Here is an 18,715-nt window from a genome sequence, read left to right on the forward strand (position 1 = left end):
TCCTTGTGTATTAAAGATATTATTTAGTGTTCTGTCACCCATTGGTCATTGTTGTTTATCTCTTAAAACATATTGTGATTACATTTTAAATGCATAAATAAATATTTCCCTTTGCAAACCAGCCTGATTCCTGGTTGTTTGACTGGGGGGGGGGGTTCCAGGAGAAGGGTGTGATATGAGTGGTATATCGTTCAGAATAATTAACTTTTAGACAAAAATAAATAAGGATTTCAGTTGTGCACTACATGCTGGGCTTTGAATTGGGTGTGTGCCGGATTGAAATCACTTACAATTTGAAATATGATACATTTAATCCATGCAGTTGTGGAGATCCCAGATAATCCAATCCTAGTATAATTGGATGCTGACAAAGCTTTTCATCGGGTTAGTTGGGAGTTCTTATTGGAAATGAAGGGCTTTTAGACTCTGCCCTAATTGGTCTAGATGGGCCAGTGCATTCCTCCCCAGTGGTGGAGATATGGGTCAGTGGTAAACATTCGAGGTGGATACCTCTGGGGAGAGGAAATGGGCAGGGCTGCCCATTTACGTTACTCTTTTCACATTAATGATCAGTCCATTGGCTATGGTGATTCAAAAGGAGGGCATTAATAATGCTGATATGTTCTGAATACTCCCCCGGGGACTTCACACAAGGCCCATCAGGACCAATGCTGTGATCACACAGGATCTTCACAGACCAATCTAGAACACCATCCGGGGCCAGACTTAATCAACCCATGCCTTGATAAAGACGAATGAGGTCGAAACACGTGTCGGTCGACCACTACTAAGACTAAGAGTCCACACTTTGGTGAAATAAACCTACACTTTTTTTTTAAAAAAAAGGTAAAAGCGTGGAGAACTTATCTTCCCAATAATTTGATTTGCAAGGTAGCCAGGAATCCCCCTTTTCCTATCTAGGAATATGACTGGCCAATGATTGAAACTGACTATCTGAGTGAGGTCAATTATGTTGTGTTATGGCGGGAGATACAAACGGATTTAGGGAGGTGAACAAGGTTAAAGTTGTTGTGGATGTAGCGTTTGACAGCACTAAAAATGAATTTTAATGTTTTGTCCAGGATTCTCTTGTTGATGATGTTGCTGGTCTGGCTGCCAGAACTGTTCTTGGGGAAAATTAGGGTCACTTTATTTTCGTCAATTCCTTTGGGGAGATGAGAAACAAGTGATTCCCAATGTCCCCCTGGTGTGTCATTTGGGACAAGGGATGGTGGGATTCCCAGATGTGGATGGATACCATTTAGCTGAGCAACTGAGAATGATATATGCGCTTATGCGAAATATGTGAGAAAAGCAAGGAGCTGCATTAGAAAATTGGATTTTAAGACCAGTCATGCTGAGTGAATGGCTGAGAGCCCCTAAAAGACTGTGTCAAAATTAGTTGTGACACATTCTACACTGGGCATTTCATGGGATTTGTCAAAAGATTGGCATAGATAGGGATCCTTTCTATTTCGACCTTCTCTGTTACATTCCCTTTACCCCCACCCTATTTGTGCTGGATATAAGGATGGATAGGGTGGGTACATTGTGGAAAGAGTGGCAATATGTTGACATCACAGTTCTGGAACAGAGTTACAGATCGGGATATTTCCATTTTCTTCAACTGAAGGGCTTACTTTCACAGCCAAAATGGAAAACCAAGATATTCAGGTTTCTCACCCTTTTGGAAAAGGTTTTAGACTTGCATTCCCACTTTATGTAAAACCACCAAAGAGTTTAAAACTCAGTGAACTATGGATTGGAAAGCAATGTGGGCGAGAGATCTTGGTTTCGAAATTTCTGAAGGCCTTTAGTAGTTTCTATGTGAAAGATCGTAAAGAACATCTTGGGCTCACCAGTACAAATTTTTATTCTTCTCCTTAGGTGGCAGTTCTCACCATTTAGATTGGCAAATATATATCCAGGGATGTGGGATCGATGCTGGAGGGTTTCTGTCGAGAGAGGGATGTTTTGGCATATAAGGTGGAGCCGCTTTGCTTTGTAAGCTTATTGGCAGCAGGTCCTCCTGTAATAAAGAGGCAGAGGGTGTTGGGAGAGATTTGGATACTGCATTCATCCCATTTGGGTTTCCATAAGAAGCGACAGAAGGAAGAAAAACAACCCCATATCACATTCTCTTGGCACCTAAAGCATCTCTCTCTCAGACCTGGAAGAGATGGGATCCTCCAACTTAAAAGGAGTGACTGTAAAAGTTAAGAAACTGTGTTTTGGGGGGGAGGGGCTTTGGGGCACGCCAACAAATATGGCCGCCTGAGCGTCTAGCTGCGCAGCACTGCTAAAGCCTTCAGACCCATCCTGCGGAACGGGACATCCTCAGCGAGCGGACCCCCGGAATCTGGTGGCTGATGTCCTTCGGCATTGTTGAATATAATTTTGTCTGAGATAGTTGCCGGAACCCCGGAGATGCACGATGTCTTAGGTGCCCGGGAGTGCGAGCGGGGCAGCCGGCCCAGAGGAAACAATGGCCCTTGCCGCGGCCTGCCCGCACCGAAGTGCATACAGCGGCCGACCAACGACAGTAGTGTGGCAGCAGGACCGGCGAGGACACGGGTCCGCAGTGCCTCCCTGATTACCAAACACACACAAGGCCCCCTCCCCGGCGCCCACCGTGTACGCTGTGCGGGCGCTCGGGTAGAGGGAGACCCCTGCAAACGCTGCAGACTCACTTGGAAGTTACGTGCTGCGTGGCGTGGGAAGCGGGCGCAAGCCAAAACATTACTGCGATTCACTGCGCCTCTGACAAAGGGCTGCGATGGCCACTGGAGTGCCACACCGAGGCTAACGGACAGAGCGGGCGGCTGCAGTGAGGGGGAGCCCGCAACCTATGCCTATATCCTAGCTGATCCTCACATAGTGCTGGAGCCCCTCTGGATAATACGCTCCATTGCACAATACAAACATAATACACTGATACACTCTCCGTCACTGAAGGACTGGAACCTCTCCCTGACAAAATCAGAGGACTGCCTCATACGGCAGAGCAGCATACTCGGAAGCCGACATCTTAGACTCCCCACAACTGATACAGCTCAGGCACACCATGCACCAACAACACCTGTCATAACGCTGAAAGTTTCGCACGGCCCCTGCTGGGGGACGGACTGACTACCCTGCCCGAAGGGCATTTGTGAATGGCGGCAAGGCTATAGGTGTCTGATATATATATATCTCTTGGCGCGGAGCACCGTGCAAAACACTCGCACAAAGACACATGCCTCAGCCCCGGCCGACGCACTAATTTCCCATACTTACCTGGAGAAGACCAGAGACCAACACGCCTAGAGAATTCTGCTACTCTTGAAGCCCACCCGAACCCCTTGATGGTCAAACAGTGGGCCGCGCACTACAACACCCCCCTGCGAGTGGGGTCTATATTTAAACCGCGGCAGAAGAACGCAAGGCCTGCTGCTCTGACCCCCCAAAGAAGATATGCCCAGGGGTAACAAGAGTGGCAGAAAGGGCCCCATGGACGCTTACACTTGCTCGAACATGGAGGAGACGAGAAAAGAGTTTGCACAAGCGTCAACCACATGTGACCAGACGCCCACTGCTAATTCCTCGGACCCCTAAATGGCAGCACTCCAGGATGGTTTTGCTGCGGTCAACAGCAGATTGGACGACATCGGAAGAACGATTTCCTCCATCAAATCGGACATACAGCAGGTAAACACCAGGGTTACCGAAGCGGAAACCAGGATAGGGGAACTGGAAGACAATTCGTCCAAGCATGGCAAAGGTAATTGAGGAGATCAAGAGAAACCTGAAACTAATCCAGATCAAGTGCGACGACCTGGAATAGAGATCGCAACGGAACAACATCAGGGTCGTCGGACTGGCGGAAAAACCCCTCAATGTCACAATGGAGATCTTCCTTGAGGGAGTGATCCGGGCCGTCTTCCCAGAGGCACAGTTCTCCCAGCAATTCCTGATCGAGAGAGTCCACAGGTCACTTGCTCCTCCCCCGAAGCCCCGCCACGGACAGTAATAACCCGCCTCCTCAATTAACGCGATAGAGACCAAATTCTGAGACTGTCCAGAGAGAAGAGGACACTAACATATGCCTCTACAAGGCTTCATATATACCCCGACTTCTCCAACGGAGTGCAGGTGGCCTGATGGTCATTCGATCAGGCGAAGAGAGCACTCAGGGCACACTCAATACCAAATGCTATGCTCTTCCCCGCCAAGCTCCGCCTACAGTTCTCCGGCAAGACACATTTCTTTGATACCCCTGAGGAGGCCATGAGCTATATCAAACACAATATCCCACTGCCACCAGACAAAGGCAAACACCCAACTGGCTCCAACACTTGATTGCACCAATAAGACCAAAGGTACTTCACTAATCAAGTCAAATCCCGCTCTACTACCAAGCTGCACAACGACCCTTGGGTCGGTCTGTTTCAGTTAGATTGGTGGCGCCCACAACGAGCCACCCAATGTTTCAAAGGTTGAAAATGTTTAAAGGGATTACACTGTCCAGTTGGGGGGATAGTGAAGGAGGGGCGAAGGGGGGAGTTAAGGCCTGTTGCCTTAATATAAAAGAGGGAAAACCACACACTGACATTCAAACAAAAAGCACACGCCGCCGGCTCATAATCTGAGGCAATAGGAGTACAGACAAGTTGACAGCAATTAAAAAAACAGACAGGTGCACAGACCACACTACATCCGCCCGATGTACTGGACCGTGATCAAAGGGACAAACTATCACCAATGGCCACACTGAGGAAATCGCAGGGGGTAAGACTCCTAACGTGGAATATTAGAGCCCTTGCGCATCCAATCAAGGCTAGAGTTACGCAAATAGGCACAAAATTGACATCCTTCTGCTACAAGAGACCCATGCAACAAAGAAAGTGACTGATGCATTCGCCCTAACCTGGGGCCCCATGAAAGCTGCCACAAACTATTCTACCCAAGCCAGGGGAGTGCTCACAGTGGTGCACAAACAAACTAACTTTCAACTAACCAGGTCCAAAATAGACTAAGAGGTTTCGCTACATAATCATCTGGGGTACACTCCACAACAAAGAAACGATTATAATTAATACCTACAGCCCAAATACTGACTCCCCATGCTTCTACCTAAAGATCCTCGCACTTGTAACCCCAACAGGCCAAGCCAACGTACTATGGGGTGGCGATCTGAATACTATCCTAGACCTGTCCCTCGATCGAACTTCAGGCGGCAACAGGATCCACTCCAAATTAGCCCTAACAATACTCCAGGCTATATCTACACTTCCCCTTGCAGATGCATGTAGAGAACTGCATCCACACGAGAGGGAATATACTTTCTACTCCACTGTACATGGCTCCTGCTTACGCATAGACTGCTGGTTATGCACCACGGACCTCATTTCAGAAGTGAGCACCTGCAAGATATATCCTCACACAATGTCAGACCACTCCCCGCTGCTCCTCGAATTGACACCATCCACTGTAGAATATACTGGAGGATGACCCCAGCATTACCGAGGGTCGACACATTGATATAACCTCTCAGAACGGAAATAACAGACTTCCATGAACGCAACTCGGGCTCTATCAAGTCCAAGGCGACGATTTGGGAGGCCTTCAAGGTATGGCTGCGTGGGCAATTGATGGCATGGACATATGGAACGCTGAAAGTAAGAAGGAAGGAACTAGACCACTCCGAACGAACACTGAGAGACCAGGAAAACGCACACGCCCTATGTCACAGCGAAGCCCTGCTGGAAGAAATCTCAGACCAACTGACAAATTTTAGGTCACTAGCTGAACGGGAATTGTATTGCGCAACACAACCCATGAGGGCCAGGAAATGTGGCGAGGGGAATAAAGCTAGCCGAACGCTTGCTAATCTCATCAAAGCAGAACAGGGGATCCCATGGTATCCCACTCGATCTATACAAAACATTTCAAACCAAACTGTCCCCTAAACTATTGGAAGTCTGGGAGGAGGCTTTAGGAAGGGGGGTCACTGCCAAACACCATGAAGGAAGCAATTTTAACCATACTCCTCAAGCCTCACAAACCACCTCAAGATCCCACGTCTTACCGTCCCCTATCCCTAATCAATTCGGACGCAAAGATATATGCCAAGGCTATTGCAAATCGTCTTATAAAATATATGAATAACTTAATTCACCCAGATCAGTCGGGATTCATCCCCAAGAGATCCACTGCGTTGAACCTCAGGAGGTTCTTCGCCATCACTTCACAATTTGACCCAAAAGCCAAGACCATTGCAGTCACCCGAGATGCATAAAAAGCATTCGACTCTGTATCCTGGAACTATATGTATGCCATACTAGATAAATGTGGTTTGACCCAGTATTTACTAGATAAATATACACATCCTATACACCGATCCCAGGGCAATGGTCAGAACAAACAAATCCCTATCACCAAGCTTTGCACTAGGGAGAGGTACCAGACAAGGCTGCCAGCTATCCCCTCTGATATGTTCACTTACCATAGAGGGCATGGCAGCTAAGCTGGGACATGAACACGCACAGAGGAGCATTCGTATTAGCGGACCTCCCCAGTTTGTTTCACTCTACGCTGATGATACAATGTTATATATCAGGGACCCCGAAGTCAATCTACCAACGGTGATGCAGGAGGTCACGACCTTTGCTAAATACTCAGGGTACCCAGTCAATCAGGCTAAATCAGAAATAATTCCTCTCACACACTCCACAGTGCAATCCCTGGCCACCGCACAATTCAAATGGTCACCCACCTCTGCCAGATATTTAGGAATCATAATGGCTATAGACAAAACCTGTATACTAACAACTATGAACCCTATTTAGTACTCCTAGAACATAAACTTAAGGTATGGGATAAACTTCTGATATCACTATATGGGTGAATCGCACCGTTCAATCAAAATGGTGGTAGTACCAAAGTTATTGTACCTGTTCTGTAACATCCCAATTTGGCCAGGCAGACTGTTCTTTCAAAAACTACAGAGAATGGCATTAAACTTTGTATGGGGTGGGGAAACCGTGAGGCTCCAATGGTCCAAGATGAGCGAGAGGTACGAAACTGGGGTCTTGGTGCCCCGAATTTCCTACTGTACTTTCAGGCAGCCCATGCTCACTTCGCAAAATATTGGTCTGAGTTCATGGAATCATATGCACATATACAGGCTGAAAAGTTTGCGGCGGCCTCGCTGAGCCTACGAGCAATGCCCTTCGCAAGGACGTTGAGCGTCCAAGGAGAGATCGATCTGGTGGGCACTACGGTGCAGGCCTGGTCTGATCTTCTAGACAGGGTGGGATGTGACAACCCATACTGGCCACACACCACGGTATGGCATTTCCCGAATCTCGAGCCCACCATTGGTACGGCCCTCCAGAAAAGATGGGACCCAGGAAAGATGCGGGTGGGAGACCTCCGGATGGAAAATGTGCTTCTCTGGGGGTAGTCCAGGTGAAAGTGGGAGCCGGGCTGGTCATGTCACTTCAATACTATAGGCTAATGTCAGCCTGCAAGAAGAAATGTCCCTCCTTTCCGGAATCTCCACCAATTCTTATTAGACCACCAATTAGATATTATGACACCAGGAATCTCTACCCCCTATGCAGTAGCCCAACGACATACCCCCTCCAAGAACACAGCGAAAGCCAAATGCGAGAGAGATCTGGGTATCTGTATCGAGGAGGCCCAATGGGCGAAATACTGCCAATTCACTAAATCTGTTTCATTATGCACCAATTTTAGACTGATTAAATTTAAGATACTGAATCATCTGCATATTACACCTGGTAAAATTGCCAAATTCAACCCCTCGCTAAAGCCAGGATGTCCAAAATGTAAAGCCCATAGAGCGAACTCCTATCATATGTACTGGAACTGTCCCCCGATCAAGCGATTTTGGAGCGAGGTGGCGGAAACAGTGAGTGACGACATAGGCCTCCAAATCACAGCGTCTCCATTGAAATATCTATTTGGTGACATTGGGAACGTCCCATCATAACAAGACGATTTGCCGCAGTATGGGAGGTGGTCGCTAAAAGATGCATCCTACGTACATGAAGGTCACGGGCCCCTCCCACCCGGCAGGCCTGGCTAAAGGAATTAATATACGTACAGGAAACCCGAAGAATCATATGTCCAAACTGTTGTGTCCACCTGCAGATCAAAAGATATATGGGCTCCTCTGAGGAGATTCCTGAGACATCCCTCGACACGTTGGATAGTGATTCAACCGGTACTGCCAGTAAAATAACTACCTCGATAACAAATGCAAGCAGACTCTGATACAACATGGAATAATCTTTGTATGTTCAATATGTACACCCCAATACATGCCATGTATCTGTAATGCACTTGTCTGTCTTAAAATAAAGATTAAAAAAAAAAAACTGTCTTATGGAGGTGTTGACAAATTAGCACAACCAACTGCCTAATGACGTACAAAAAGAATGGGCCTCTTTTTGGACCAAGTATGAATCTGTTAAATAATTTACAGTGCACTGTCTGGGGGACGAGGTTATGCAAGACACCCTGTTATTGCAACTGAGGATAAAGATATATTATTTGAAGGAAATTCTATGGGTGAGGGAATTGCCCTTGGGAAGATCTTAGGGATTGCTACAATTGGGAAGAGACATATGGCGTATGGCCTAGAAGCACTTGGGGAGACTGAATCCTGCTCTGAAAATGTCACCATAACCAGAGTTATAGGAGTACAGCAGGTGGTCGTAGTGCAGTACAGGACACTCTGGGAGAACAAGGGAATAGCCACGGTGGGGGACTTGCTGAGAGAGGGCAAAATACAGGACTTCCAGTCCCCAGTGCGTGAATATGGTATAACGAAAGGACAATTTTTATTACATGTAGGCATGGTTAGGAGGATGGAGGAGAGATGGCTAGGCCCACAGGACTAAATTGTGACTAATGCAACGTTAGATACCATGTAGATGTGGCAGAGGGGGTGACACATGGTCTCTAGGCTACATGACTTGTTCCTGAATTGCCTAGCCACAACACAAATAAAGGTACGAGGGGACTGGGTGACAGACGTGGGGAGAGTCTTCATAGACTACGAATGGAAGAGGGCCCTGCGGTACACTAAACTTGTCTCTAGGAATGCTGGGTTCAGGATGACCCAACTGTATGTCACGCATATGGCATAACTGACCCCACAAGAATATCTCGTATTGTTGGAGAGGAAGACCGCACCTGCCTGAGATGCTCACAGGGAGGAGCAGATAAGATGCACATGTTCTGGACATGCCCAGTGATTCTGAAATTTTGGGTAGGAGTGACGGACAGGGTGACCAGAGGAGGTTTTCAAATGGTAGCTTGGCTCCCGGTGTACGTCACTCTAAAATAAAAGACCGGATCTGCATATTGGCAAAACACTGAATTGCAATGGCATGGAAGATAGTGGAGGGTCCAACCTCGAATCCTATTGGGGAGACCTGAAAAGATGGTCACTGGCGCAGACCGATGTGTGGCTCAGAGCGTATTGATGGGGAATGCATGAAACAAGCGTGGGGGTGGAAGCTTGGAATGCGCCAACACAGACTAGGTTTGTCAATGATGGGTTAGGGCGGAGTATGGGAAACGGGACTGGGTAGGGTACTGGCAGGGGGGGCATTGGCGGACCTAACCCATAGACTGCATAGACACTCCACAGTAGGTGGACATTGAAATAACATGCAATATGACTTGGCATGGCGGTGATGAAGTAGCAGAGCGGTGTGGGCACATGCACAGCCGATACTAATTGACACCTGTATGATTGTACTGTTCATGCAATAAAAACATTAAACAAAAAGAAAAAGTATGACGCTGTTAAATAATTGGAGGAGGAAAGGAGCCAGTTGCCACACTGGGAGAAGATACCATTCTTGGCCAACTGCCACAGTGTAGAACAGCTAGGGTTATTAAGCCTCTGAGGGTATTTACATTAATCCTAACTCTGAAGGTCTTTTATAGATCGATATGAGGTTTTGGGTTCTATATACTGCTGCTTTTGATGCGGTAATGTTTAAATTGAGGAGGGTTTAGGGGATTATTTTTGGGCAGCGACAGGTGGTACAGGTTGGTTACTGGGTGTTCACTTATCAATAGAAATTTAGTGGAATGTGAAGAGTATTGTTTGTGTTTTCGTCATTGGAAAAATTGTTAGAATTAAATAAATAAATGTTTTCTATTGCATCTTTTTTGTCACTTGGTTTGGGTCTGCAGATTAGCTACATTAATACGCAATGATGATACAGATGCTCTTTGCTAGCCAATGGCATGCCAGGGTAATGTTTGACACTAGAAGTTGCAGTGCATGAGTGCCTTTTTGCCTTCTTCTGCGCTTCTAGGCAGTGTGCCCAGATTTTACTCGCAGTGCTAAAACTCAGGAATACTTATGTGACATGCTTAGTAGTCTATACAGGGTGTGTTCCAATTTAAAACTATGCATGCAGGATGACAGAAAGTCTAGGCCATTGATGGACTCTCTTCTCTGTCTAAAATGCTCTTCGAGTCAACCATTTGCATTAGGACGGTCAGGTGCTTACCATCTGGAGTTTACACTCCCAAAAAAGTAAACCAGAGGCCTTGTCCACATGCTAATCCTCTCCTGCCTGAAAAATCCTTTCTTCTAGATAAGTACAAAGGAGTCACTGTTGAATACCTTCTGGCAACTTTGCAACTGCTGGCTTTTCTCTGCTTTTTCCGATTCTGGATTCTGGTGGCGCATGAAGAAATAATTTGATTCAGGAAACGCTGTTGCCACCACAATTGCAAGACCACTCCATTTGACCTCAAGCATCTCGAAGCATTGCCATTAAAATGTGGTTACAGCCTTCAGGTACTGGGGGTTCGTGTTTACCTTTACCTCGAGTATCTATCTATTTGAATTTGCTGTGTCTTTGTGATCCTTTAGATTCTAAATCTAGATTCTCCGTACACTTGGGTGAAATGAATCCACAGAAACTGAATTAATTCTCTTCCTCCTCCATGGGAGAGATTTAGGATCCACTGTCCTCGAATAACCACCACTCTGGGATTGTCTTGAAAATGTACCCATCTTGTTCTTGCTAATGCATGTATAGCGCTTTGGTACTCCCAAGCTATATAAAAAGCAAATAAAAATACTTCCTGGCAAAAGGCAAACTTCTTGGATTTAAAAATGTAGTGGCTCTTTGCTTGAAAATTAAGAGACATTATTTTGGGCCAGACCTGTAAGCACTGTCCAAAGCCTCTGATTTCCTGCTGTTTTCCTCTCAGAACAGAGTTAAACCAGTTGCAGTAGTTTTGGATTATAACGTGGGACAAATTACGCAATATCATTAAGCAATTCTAATTACTTACAGAACTGCTTCCATTTCGGAATGAACTTTTGACGACATGACTGGTTGTGTGGAATTTGGTTGTTATAACTATTGTGTGCATTCAGCAAGAAAGTAGACTCGCAAAGTCTAGTTTATGCGATCTCCATCTTTACAAAATATTTAGGGTTTCTCCATTTGTCTCCTACATGAACGTCTTTTGGTAACATGCGAATTAGACCTATTGACATCCGTGTTGTAAATTTCAAGCCTCTGTTTTTGTAGACGCAGCTATGGGGATACTTGTGAAGACTTTAAAAAAAGCCCTTCAGGAAGTAATGGAAAACATGTCAAAGGTGCCCAGCACTAAGGACAAGGGCAAGAACACAAGGCACAACAGTAGTTTGAAAAGGGAAATGTTAAAGTATTTTTGAAGTGATTTTAGTAAAATTAAGAATAATTTGAGGTGCGGGGGTACAAAGCTCAACCTTGGCAATTAGGTTGAAAGAAATAGGAGAAAGAAGTGGTTGTTCCTAAAATTTAGGAACTCCCGTCCCCTGCACACTATCTGGTATCTGCGGAGCAGATCATTAATTTTCTAGTATTGTGTATTGAACCCAGATGGAAAGATAAGATCAAAAGTTGGTGTAGATATATCGATGACATTTTTAGATTTTGGAGAGGCACTGAGGATGAACTGAATATCTTTTGGGAATACCTTATTAAATGCAACAACAGAATTCAGTTTACAATGGACATTGGTAAACCAAATATTAACTTCTTGGATGTTACTATTGGAATAACGAATACAGGACTTGGAACACAAATATACAGGAAACCCTCAGATGTGAATAGTACTTTACATTTTCAAAGTTTTCATTCGAAACATTTAAAAGAAAACTTACCGTACAGTCAACTCCTCAGGGTCAAGCGAATAACATCAGAGGCTGACAGACTACAAGACGAATATTCCATTATGAAATCCAGGTTCAAAGACAGAAACTTTCTGGACGATCTAATCAATAAAGCAATACGAACAACAGAAATACAAAGTCGCGAAGACCTATTGGACCCAAAGATCAAAATTGAAAAAAGGAGTTTGAGACACTCACTAAATTACTCTAGTCAGTGTTTTCAGGTCAAACGAATAATCCACAAAAATTGGGACATAATCAAAACGGACCCACAACTGAATCGACTTTTCCCTGAACCACCGATGCTGGCGTATTATAAGAGGGGGAAGAACTTTCGTGACTAACTGATTAGAGCTGAAAAACAGAAAATAAATAACCAAACTTTCTTGTCCAAACCTAAAAGGGGCACCTATCCATGCTTGAATTGCCAACATTGTTCTAATATAATAAAAGGAGACCACATCTGACATGGTAACACTGGGAAGAAAATTCTACTAAAACACTTTGCTACCTGTGATTCAAAAAATGTTATTTATGCCCTGTGGGAAATATTACGTAGGGAAATCAACCGGGAAAGCCAAAGAACGTTGGACTGAGCACAAGTCAAATATCCGTACTAAGAATACCAAATCTCCTGTATACAGACATTTCAGAGACCATCAGCATACAGTGGCACACATGAGAATGGTGATACTCGGAAGTCATACACCCACTCCCGAGAGGAGGGGACTTACAAAAACTGTTATCAAAGCGTGATCTCTACTGGATACATTGTCTTGACTCACTTGCCCCACTAGGCATGAATGAGGACTACTATCCTGGCCCCTTTTTATGAAGATCAGATCACCCATCCCAATTCCTTCTTTTCACTACTGCATATTATTCACATCTAGGTAGACCACAATTTTCATATTGTGCAGCATTAGTAACCTCTAAAATTAGTTATCTTATGCATATTATATTGACATGCGGAGATGTGTGTGTTCAGAAAATGTGATTATATGGATTGAATAGTTAAAATACCCCATATTTGGGTTGTTGAATGGTTGAAATATGTCTTTTTTGAAAAAAGCGCTACATTTATGTCTCGATGTGCATTGTCATTTACTTGTTTATCTTAACATGAAGTTCCACCAAATGAATATCACACTGTCTAAATTGGTCGATTGTTTATTTTAGAACAATCCGTTGTTTTTGCTCACTGTGTTACTAACTGACAAAGGACGGTCTGACCTACCCACCACGTGAATCACTCTTTTACCTACCTAGCTAACAACTCCCATCATGGTTAATTCTTATTTCCATCACTCTATTATATATATCTTCATGTCTACATCTACTCTGCATTAATTGCAATTCAAAGTTCCTTTTTTCTCAGGCATTCATGCCGTCGTTCTCGCGCATGCGTGACTTCTTTTGTTTACATATGAGTCTGACGCCGGCTGTGCTGTGTCGTCAGACCCATGACGCGCACCAATTACTTACTGCTTCGTTAGAACGCATGCGCAGCGGTCCATCGCTACCACGCATGCCCAATCGTACGTCATCGTCTCAGACAGTATTTAAGAGCAGCATCATGAACAAACCCCATCCGCTTGCTCGGGATGAGGTTCGCCATGATCTACCCGTTGAAGTACTGACACATTCCAAAGTAAGTGCTCTCTTGGTCGATGGACACCTGTGTCCCCCGGACCCTTCCTATAACTACTTACTCTCTCTTGCACTCTTTTTCTATGTAGAACAATTGACTAGCACGTACCGCCTGCATTCGTCTGACTCTGTCAACGGACTGCTCGCTGGAACTTATACAGATTTCTATGTAAGTGTGGATTTAACACCGTTATCTTTCTCTATCGACACTTAGTGTATTGCTTACTTTTTCATATTTTACATATTATTTATACAGTGCGGACGCATACGCTTCCTCTCTTAAACACTTGCCATCTTCTGGACATCGTGCATGCTTCAACTATGCTTATCCCATAGTTGGTAAGTTACATGTTACACCTATTTTTTTATATATCTAAAACTGCAGAGTTTATTCTTGATTCATCTCTGAGACAATTAGATAGCTGACTTCACGTTCAGTTGAGAAATGACACTTCTTTCTTCATAATACTTTTTGAATGACTATTGATCTGACTAATGTTTTTCACTCAGAATAAACAGGGTTACTAGGTACTATCCCAGCCCCCTTTTTCAGATATTCTAAATTAGACTTATGATTGAATATTTCTTTTGAATTGTTCTTTTTTAAATGTTTTGAAATGTTTTTTGGAAATGTTTTTTTTTAATGTTTTCATCAATAATTTAATTACATGGTTAATAATTAAGTTATATCTTTCTCTATCTTTTTCTAGAAATTGATTGTGAAATATGATTTTTGACCCTGAAGAAGAGTTTTTACTCGAAACGCATCGGGCTCAGAGATATTGTTGTCTATATAAGTTTGGTGAACTTATTATTTCTCTGATTGCTCCATCTATTCAACTGTCAATTGAAAAAAAATGTTATGAAATTTAGCAATACACAATACTAGACAATTATTGATCTGCTCCGCAGATACCAGATGGTGTGCAGGGGACGGGAGTTCCTAAATTTTAGGAACAACCACTTCTTTCTCTTAAAGGTGCCTAGCACTTCAGGTTTATATTAGCAGTGAGTCTTTGGAAGCGCCTCCTTGCTCACAAACCCATTACCTGATTCCTTTTCTGCAGATCACAAATGTGGTGACCTTGCCACTCCTCACAAGAGTACACTCAATCCTGGAAACACTGAGTGGGCAGTTGCACCTTTTGTGACATTTACCTTTTTGCACTAACGGCAAACACATGTACTTCGCTTATGCTTTGTGACTGTGTGAAGGTGGACTGGAAGATGATGATCCCTTTGGCATTCCGCCTGAATGCTTGGGCAACTCCACGTGTGTATTCCACCAACACATTCCGATCCTCAAAACCATTTGCTTACACCGCTCCTTGCACTATGCCCACTTCCCACGAGTCCTTCTGCCTAATACCACAGAAGGGGAAAGTTCTACACTCCTCCTTTAAAATGCTATAAGTTGAAAGATTAGTTCATGGAACACCAACGGGTGAGTGTTTGACTCCAATCCCACACTTGGCAGCTCCTTAGATTTGCTACAACTTCAAAATACAACTGTACATGTTTGCGTTTTTGTGGTTAGCACATAGATAATCCACCATTTGCGATGCTCTATTGCCTAATGTATATTTCTTACGTAAACCTTTAATAGTCATTCTAGTGCACACAAGCACCTAGGAGACGTGATTTTCCTTGATAAAAAATGAAAGTACCGTTTCACTCTTAACTTTTTTATTGTATAGCTACTGTAACTTGTGCAACTACTTGGATACATTAATCTGATGCCTGTTCAATCTTTTGCACACTTTACACATATCTACGTTAAAAAGCAGGGAGGAACAGTTCTTGGACTAACCTATTTTAGAGTGCAGTAGAAGCAGACTGAACTTCTCTTCTCTCAACCCCCAAGCTTCTACGACAAAGGTATGCCACGAGATTTGGGTACAGGCAATTGCCATCATAAACAGTAAACTATGGAGACTTTGTAGTGTGTTATGTTGTGCAACATTATCCAGCTTTGGGGCTCTTTTAGACATTGCAACTTTTGTTATTTGGAAATAAACACTGTCTAAAGAAGGATAATACAAGATCAAACACATAACGCGCGTGTTTACAAAACTGAACATGAATCAGTTTGAATGTGGGATGTTAGCTTAATTAATTAGACATCTGGTCTTCATAGGTGGTAATTGGAGAATAGAATGGACTTTTTCGGATATTTGCAAGATTCACTGGTTGTTGTGCAAATACATTAATTTGGCTTACCTCCCTTTCTTTTCATTGACAGGTGTAGGGCCTAGAACTTCAAAGGCATTAGTCTCTTTGGTCCCCCTGGCCTTAACCAACACCCAGACCATCCCAAATACATATGAACTAAAAGTAATATCCAGAGTTTAGCATGTGTTTACCATTTCCCCAGTAACTGAATGGGTCCTCATTTTGCAAGGTAGGTGAGAAGCCATACTGTTGTGTGTTGTCAGGTTGAAGGTGCCCATACTGTGAGGGACGTATGGGTGCTGCAACCCATAACATGTGCATCCTTTGAATGTGGGAATGAGTGGCAAAGGCCATCCCTTTTAATATAAGGAACACAAGAAAACTCTGTTAAACTAAACCTGAAATGCTTCTATTGAAAAGCTTTATGAATGCTGGCTTTCGGGGCTGTTGTTGAAAATAATGTAAACTACAAGATAGGTTATTTTCCTAATTGATGGAGAGGGATAGAGCAGTGTTAAAGGGAGCAGGTGAGTTCAGGAGGGAATTGCACATGTGGATGGACAACTTTAATTCATTTATAGTCTTTAATCATTAAATATGTAGGTTCTGGTCTTCGACATGCAGTGGCGGGATTCCCACAAGTAGGGGGGGGGGGAGGAGTGAACACATGCGCTGGTACCCATCGACCAAAATAACTGGCGCTACTAAAGCTAGGAATAGGTTTTGTTGTGCATGGGTGCTGTGAATTAGGATGTCACATGTTACTAGATTATCACACCTATCTATTTTTTCTTTCAGCTTTGGATCACTGATTTCCTTTGCTGTTGCTCACAAGCTGAAAGAAAATCATGGTTTGGAACCAACCCATCTTTTTGTATCCGGTGCCCCGGCCCCTCATGTAAGTGACATTTTCTTATGAACATGTTATGTCATGACCAAATTGGCCTGCCCTACTCAGCATTCCTATAAAGTGTACTAATTTAAACACAGCATTAGCCATAGTGTAAAGTACACGTGACTTCTGAACAGATCACTAAGATATAGTAGGTCTGTGAGAACCCAAGAGCAAACTTTCTCACAGTTTCAGGAAAGGACTGCATGGTGTGATTCACTACATAGTAACTATAGGTTAGTTCGTGTATGCGAATTGTGTCCTGTAAGCAGAACTTCCTATAATATTTTGAAGCATTTTACTCCCTATTTTTTGTAAAATGGCAGTACATTTTTTTTTAAGGAGTACAACATATAATTTCCGTAGCTAATGGGGTCATTTGTTAGGTGAGTAGAAATGTGTTCACTCTGAGACTGACAACTTTATGTAATCTATACTTTTTTGCATCAAGTAATTAATGCAGATATAAATAATGTTTCAGATGAGTCAGTAATAATTGTAGAAAGCAGTCTGGCTTCCATGCTTTGCTTGTATGCTTGATGTCTCATCTGTTGGGCAGGGGGCAGGCTTCTATATATCCTTCACGTCCTTCTTTGTTAGGAGTATTTTTACTCTCGGTTTTCTTTTGTTTGGTTTTTGCCTAATTTGTGGCAGTTACACCCCTTCACTGTAGTGGCTGCCTGTATTGGCTCCGGAGATCACTGGTTTCAATCTTAGTAGAGAGCATATCGCCACCTCATTTTATTCCAAGCTCATAATATGAGTCCTGCCAACTAGGGTAGTGTAAACCTTGCTGTTTTCAGATTTCCAAAGACAAATGGTTTTGACAACATAATATAGTATCTGAAAAGCAAATCCAAGTGTAGACTGTTTACCCTTCATCTGAGAAAACCATCATCTTTACAACAGTTTACATACAAATGTATTTGACTCCTTCCATAACTTTTGTTCTACATATACAAAGGAATTTTAACTGCTTTATTCCGTCAAGGTGCCCTTTAAGTGATAACACGTGTTTCGGCTCGGCAGAGCCTTTCTCAAATCTGGGCTAATAATCACAATCAACAGTGCCAATTTCAAGTAAAAGAATTTTCTCTTTCCATAATAGTATTCTTAATGCCTGGGATTGATCCCACAATTCTTTCCGTGATGCCGAAAGATCACTCGCGACCAATGTAGCCGACGCAAGTGATCTCTCTGCATTACGGAAAGAATTGTGGGATCAATCTCAGGCATTAAGAATACTATTATGGAAAGAGAAAAAAATGTATCTTGAAATTGGCACTGATGATTGTGATTATTAGCCCAGATTTGAGAGAGGCTCTGTCGAACCGAAACACCTGTTATCACTTAAAGGGCACCTTGACGGACTAAAGCAGTTAAAATTCCTTTGTATGTCATTAATTGGCGCAGAATCCTGGAGTTATTTTCTCTTTTTTCACTTTGAATTGACGGGTTAGGCTTTATACCGTCTTTCCAGAGAACTGCAACATTATCTCGTACTTTGATGCACAACAATTGTATTCAAGTCCTTTCCTTATAACTGTAAAATTACAGTGATCATGTTCAATTGGTGATTTTAGAGTCGCCGAGTGGACCAGCTGTACTAAAAAGCCACTTTCTTTATTTGTTGTTCTTGATAGTCTGTCAGAACATGGTTGTCCCCTGTGCCTTGTAGCAAACACCTAAAACATTGTTCTAATGGATTTGTACCTCCCACAGATACCTCATACTTAATATTTTATCTCGAGCGCCAGTTAACCTTTTGAAATGTTTTCACCTCCAGGGGTTAT

At 43.5% G+C, this 18,715-nt stretch overlaps 1 protein-coding gene across 1 annotated transcript in view; it reads left to right on the forward strand.

The window, feature by feature from the left end:
• OLAH (oleoyl-ACP hydrolase) overlaps positions 1-18,715 on the forward strand; it is a 545,979-nt gene that overhangs the window by 196,063 nt on the left and 331,201 nt on the right. Inside the window, exon 4 of the mRNA XM_069648395.1 lies at positions 16,829-16,928. Coding sequence (XP_069504496.1) covers positions 16,829-16,928 — 100 coding nt within the window. The remainder of the gene's footprint in view (positions 1-16,828; positions 16,929-18,715) is intronic.

This window comes from Ambystoma mexicanum, chromosome 2q (genome assembly GCF_040938575.1).
Source record: "Ambystoma mexicanum isolate Mex_15411 chromosome 2q, UKY_AmexF1_1, whole genome shotgun sequence".
Taxonomy (NCBI): Eukaryota; Metazoa; Chordata; class Amphibia; order Caudata; family Ambystomatidae; genus Ambystoma; species Ambystoma mexicanum.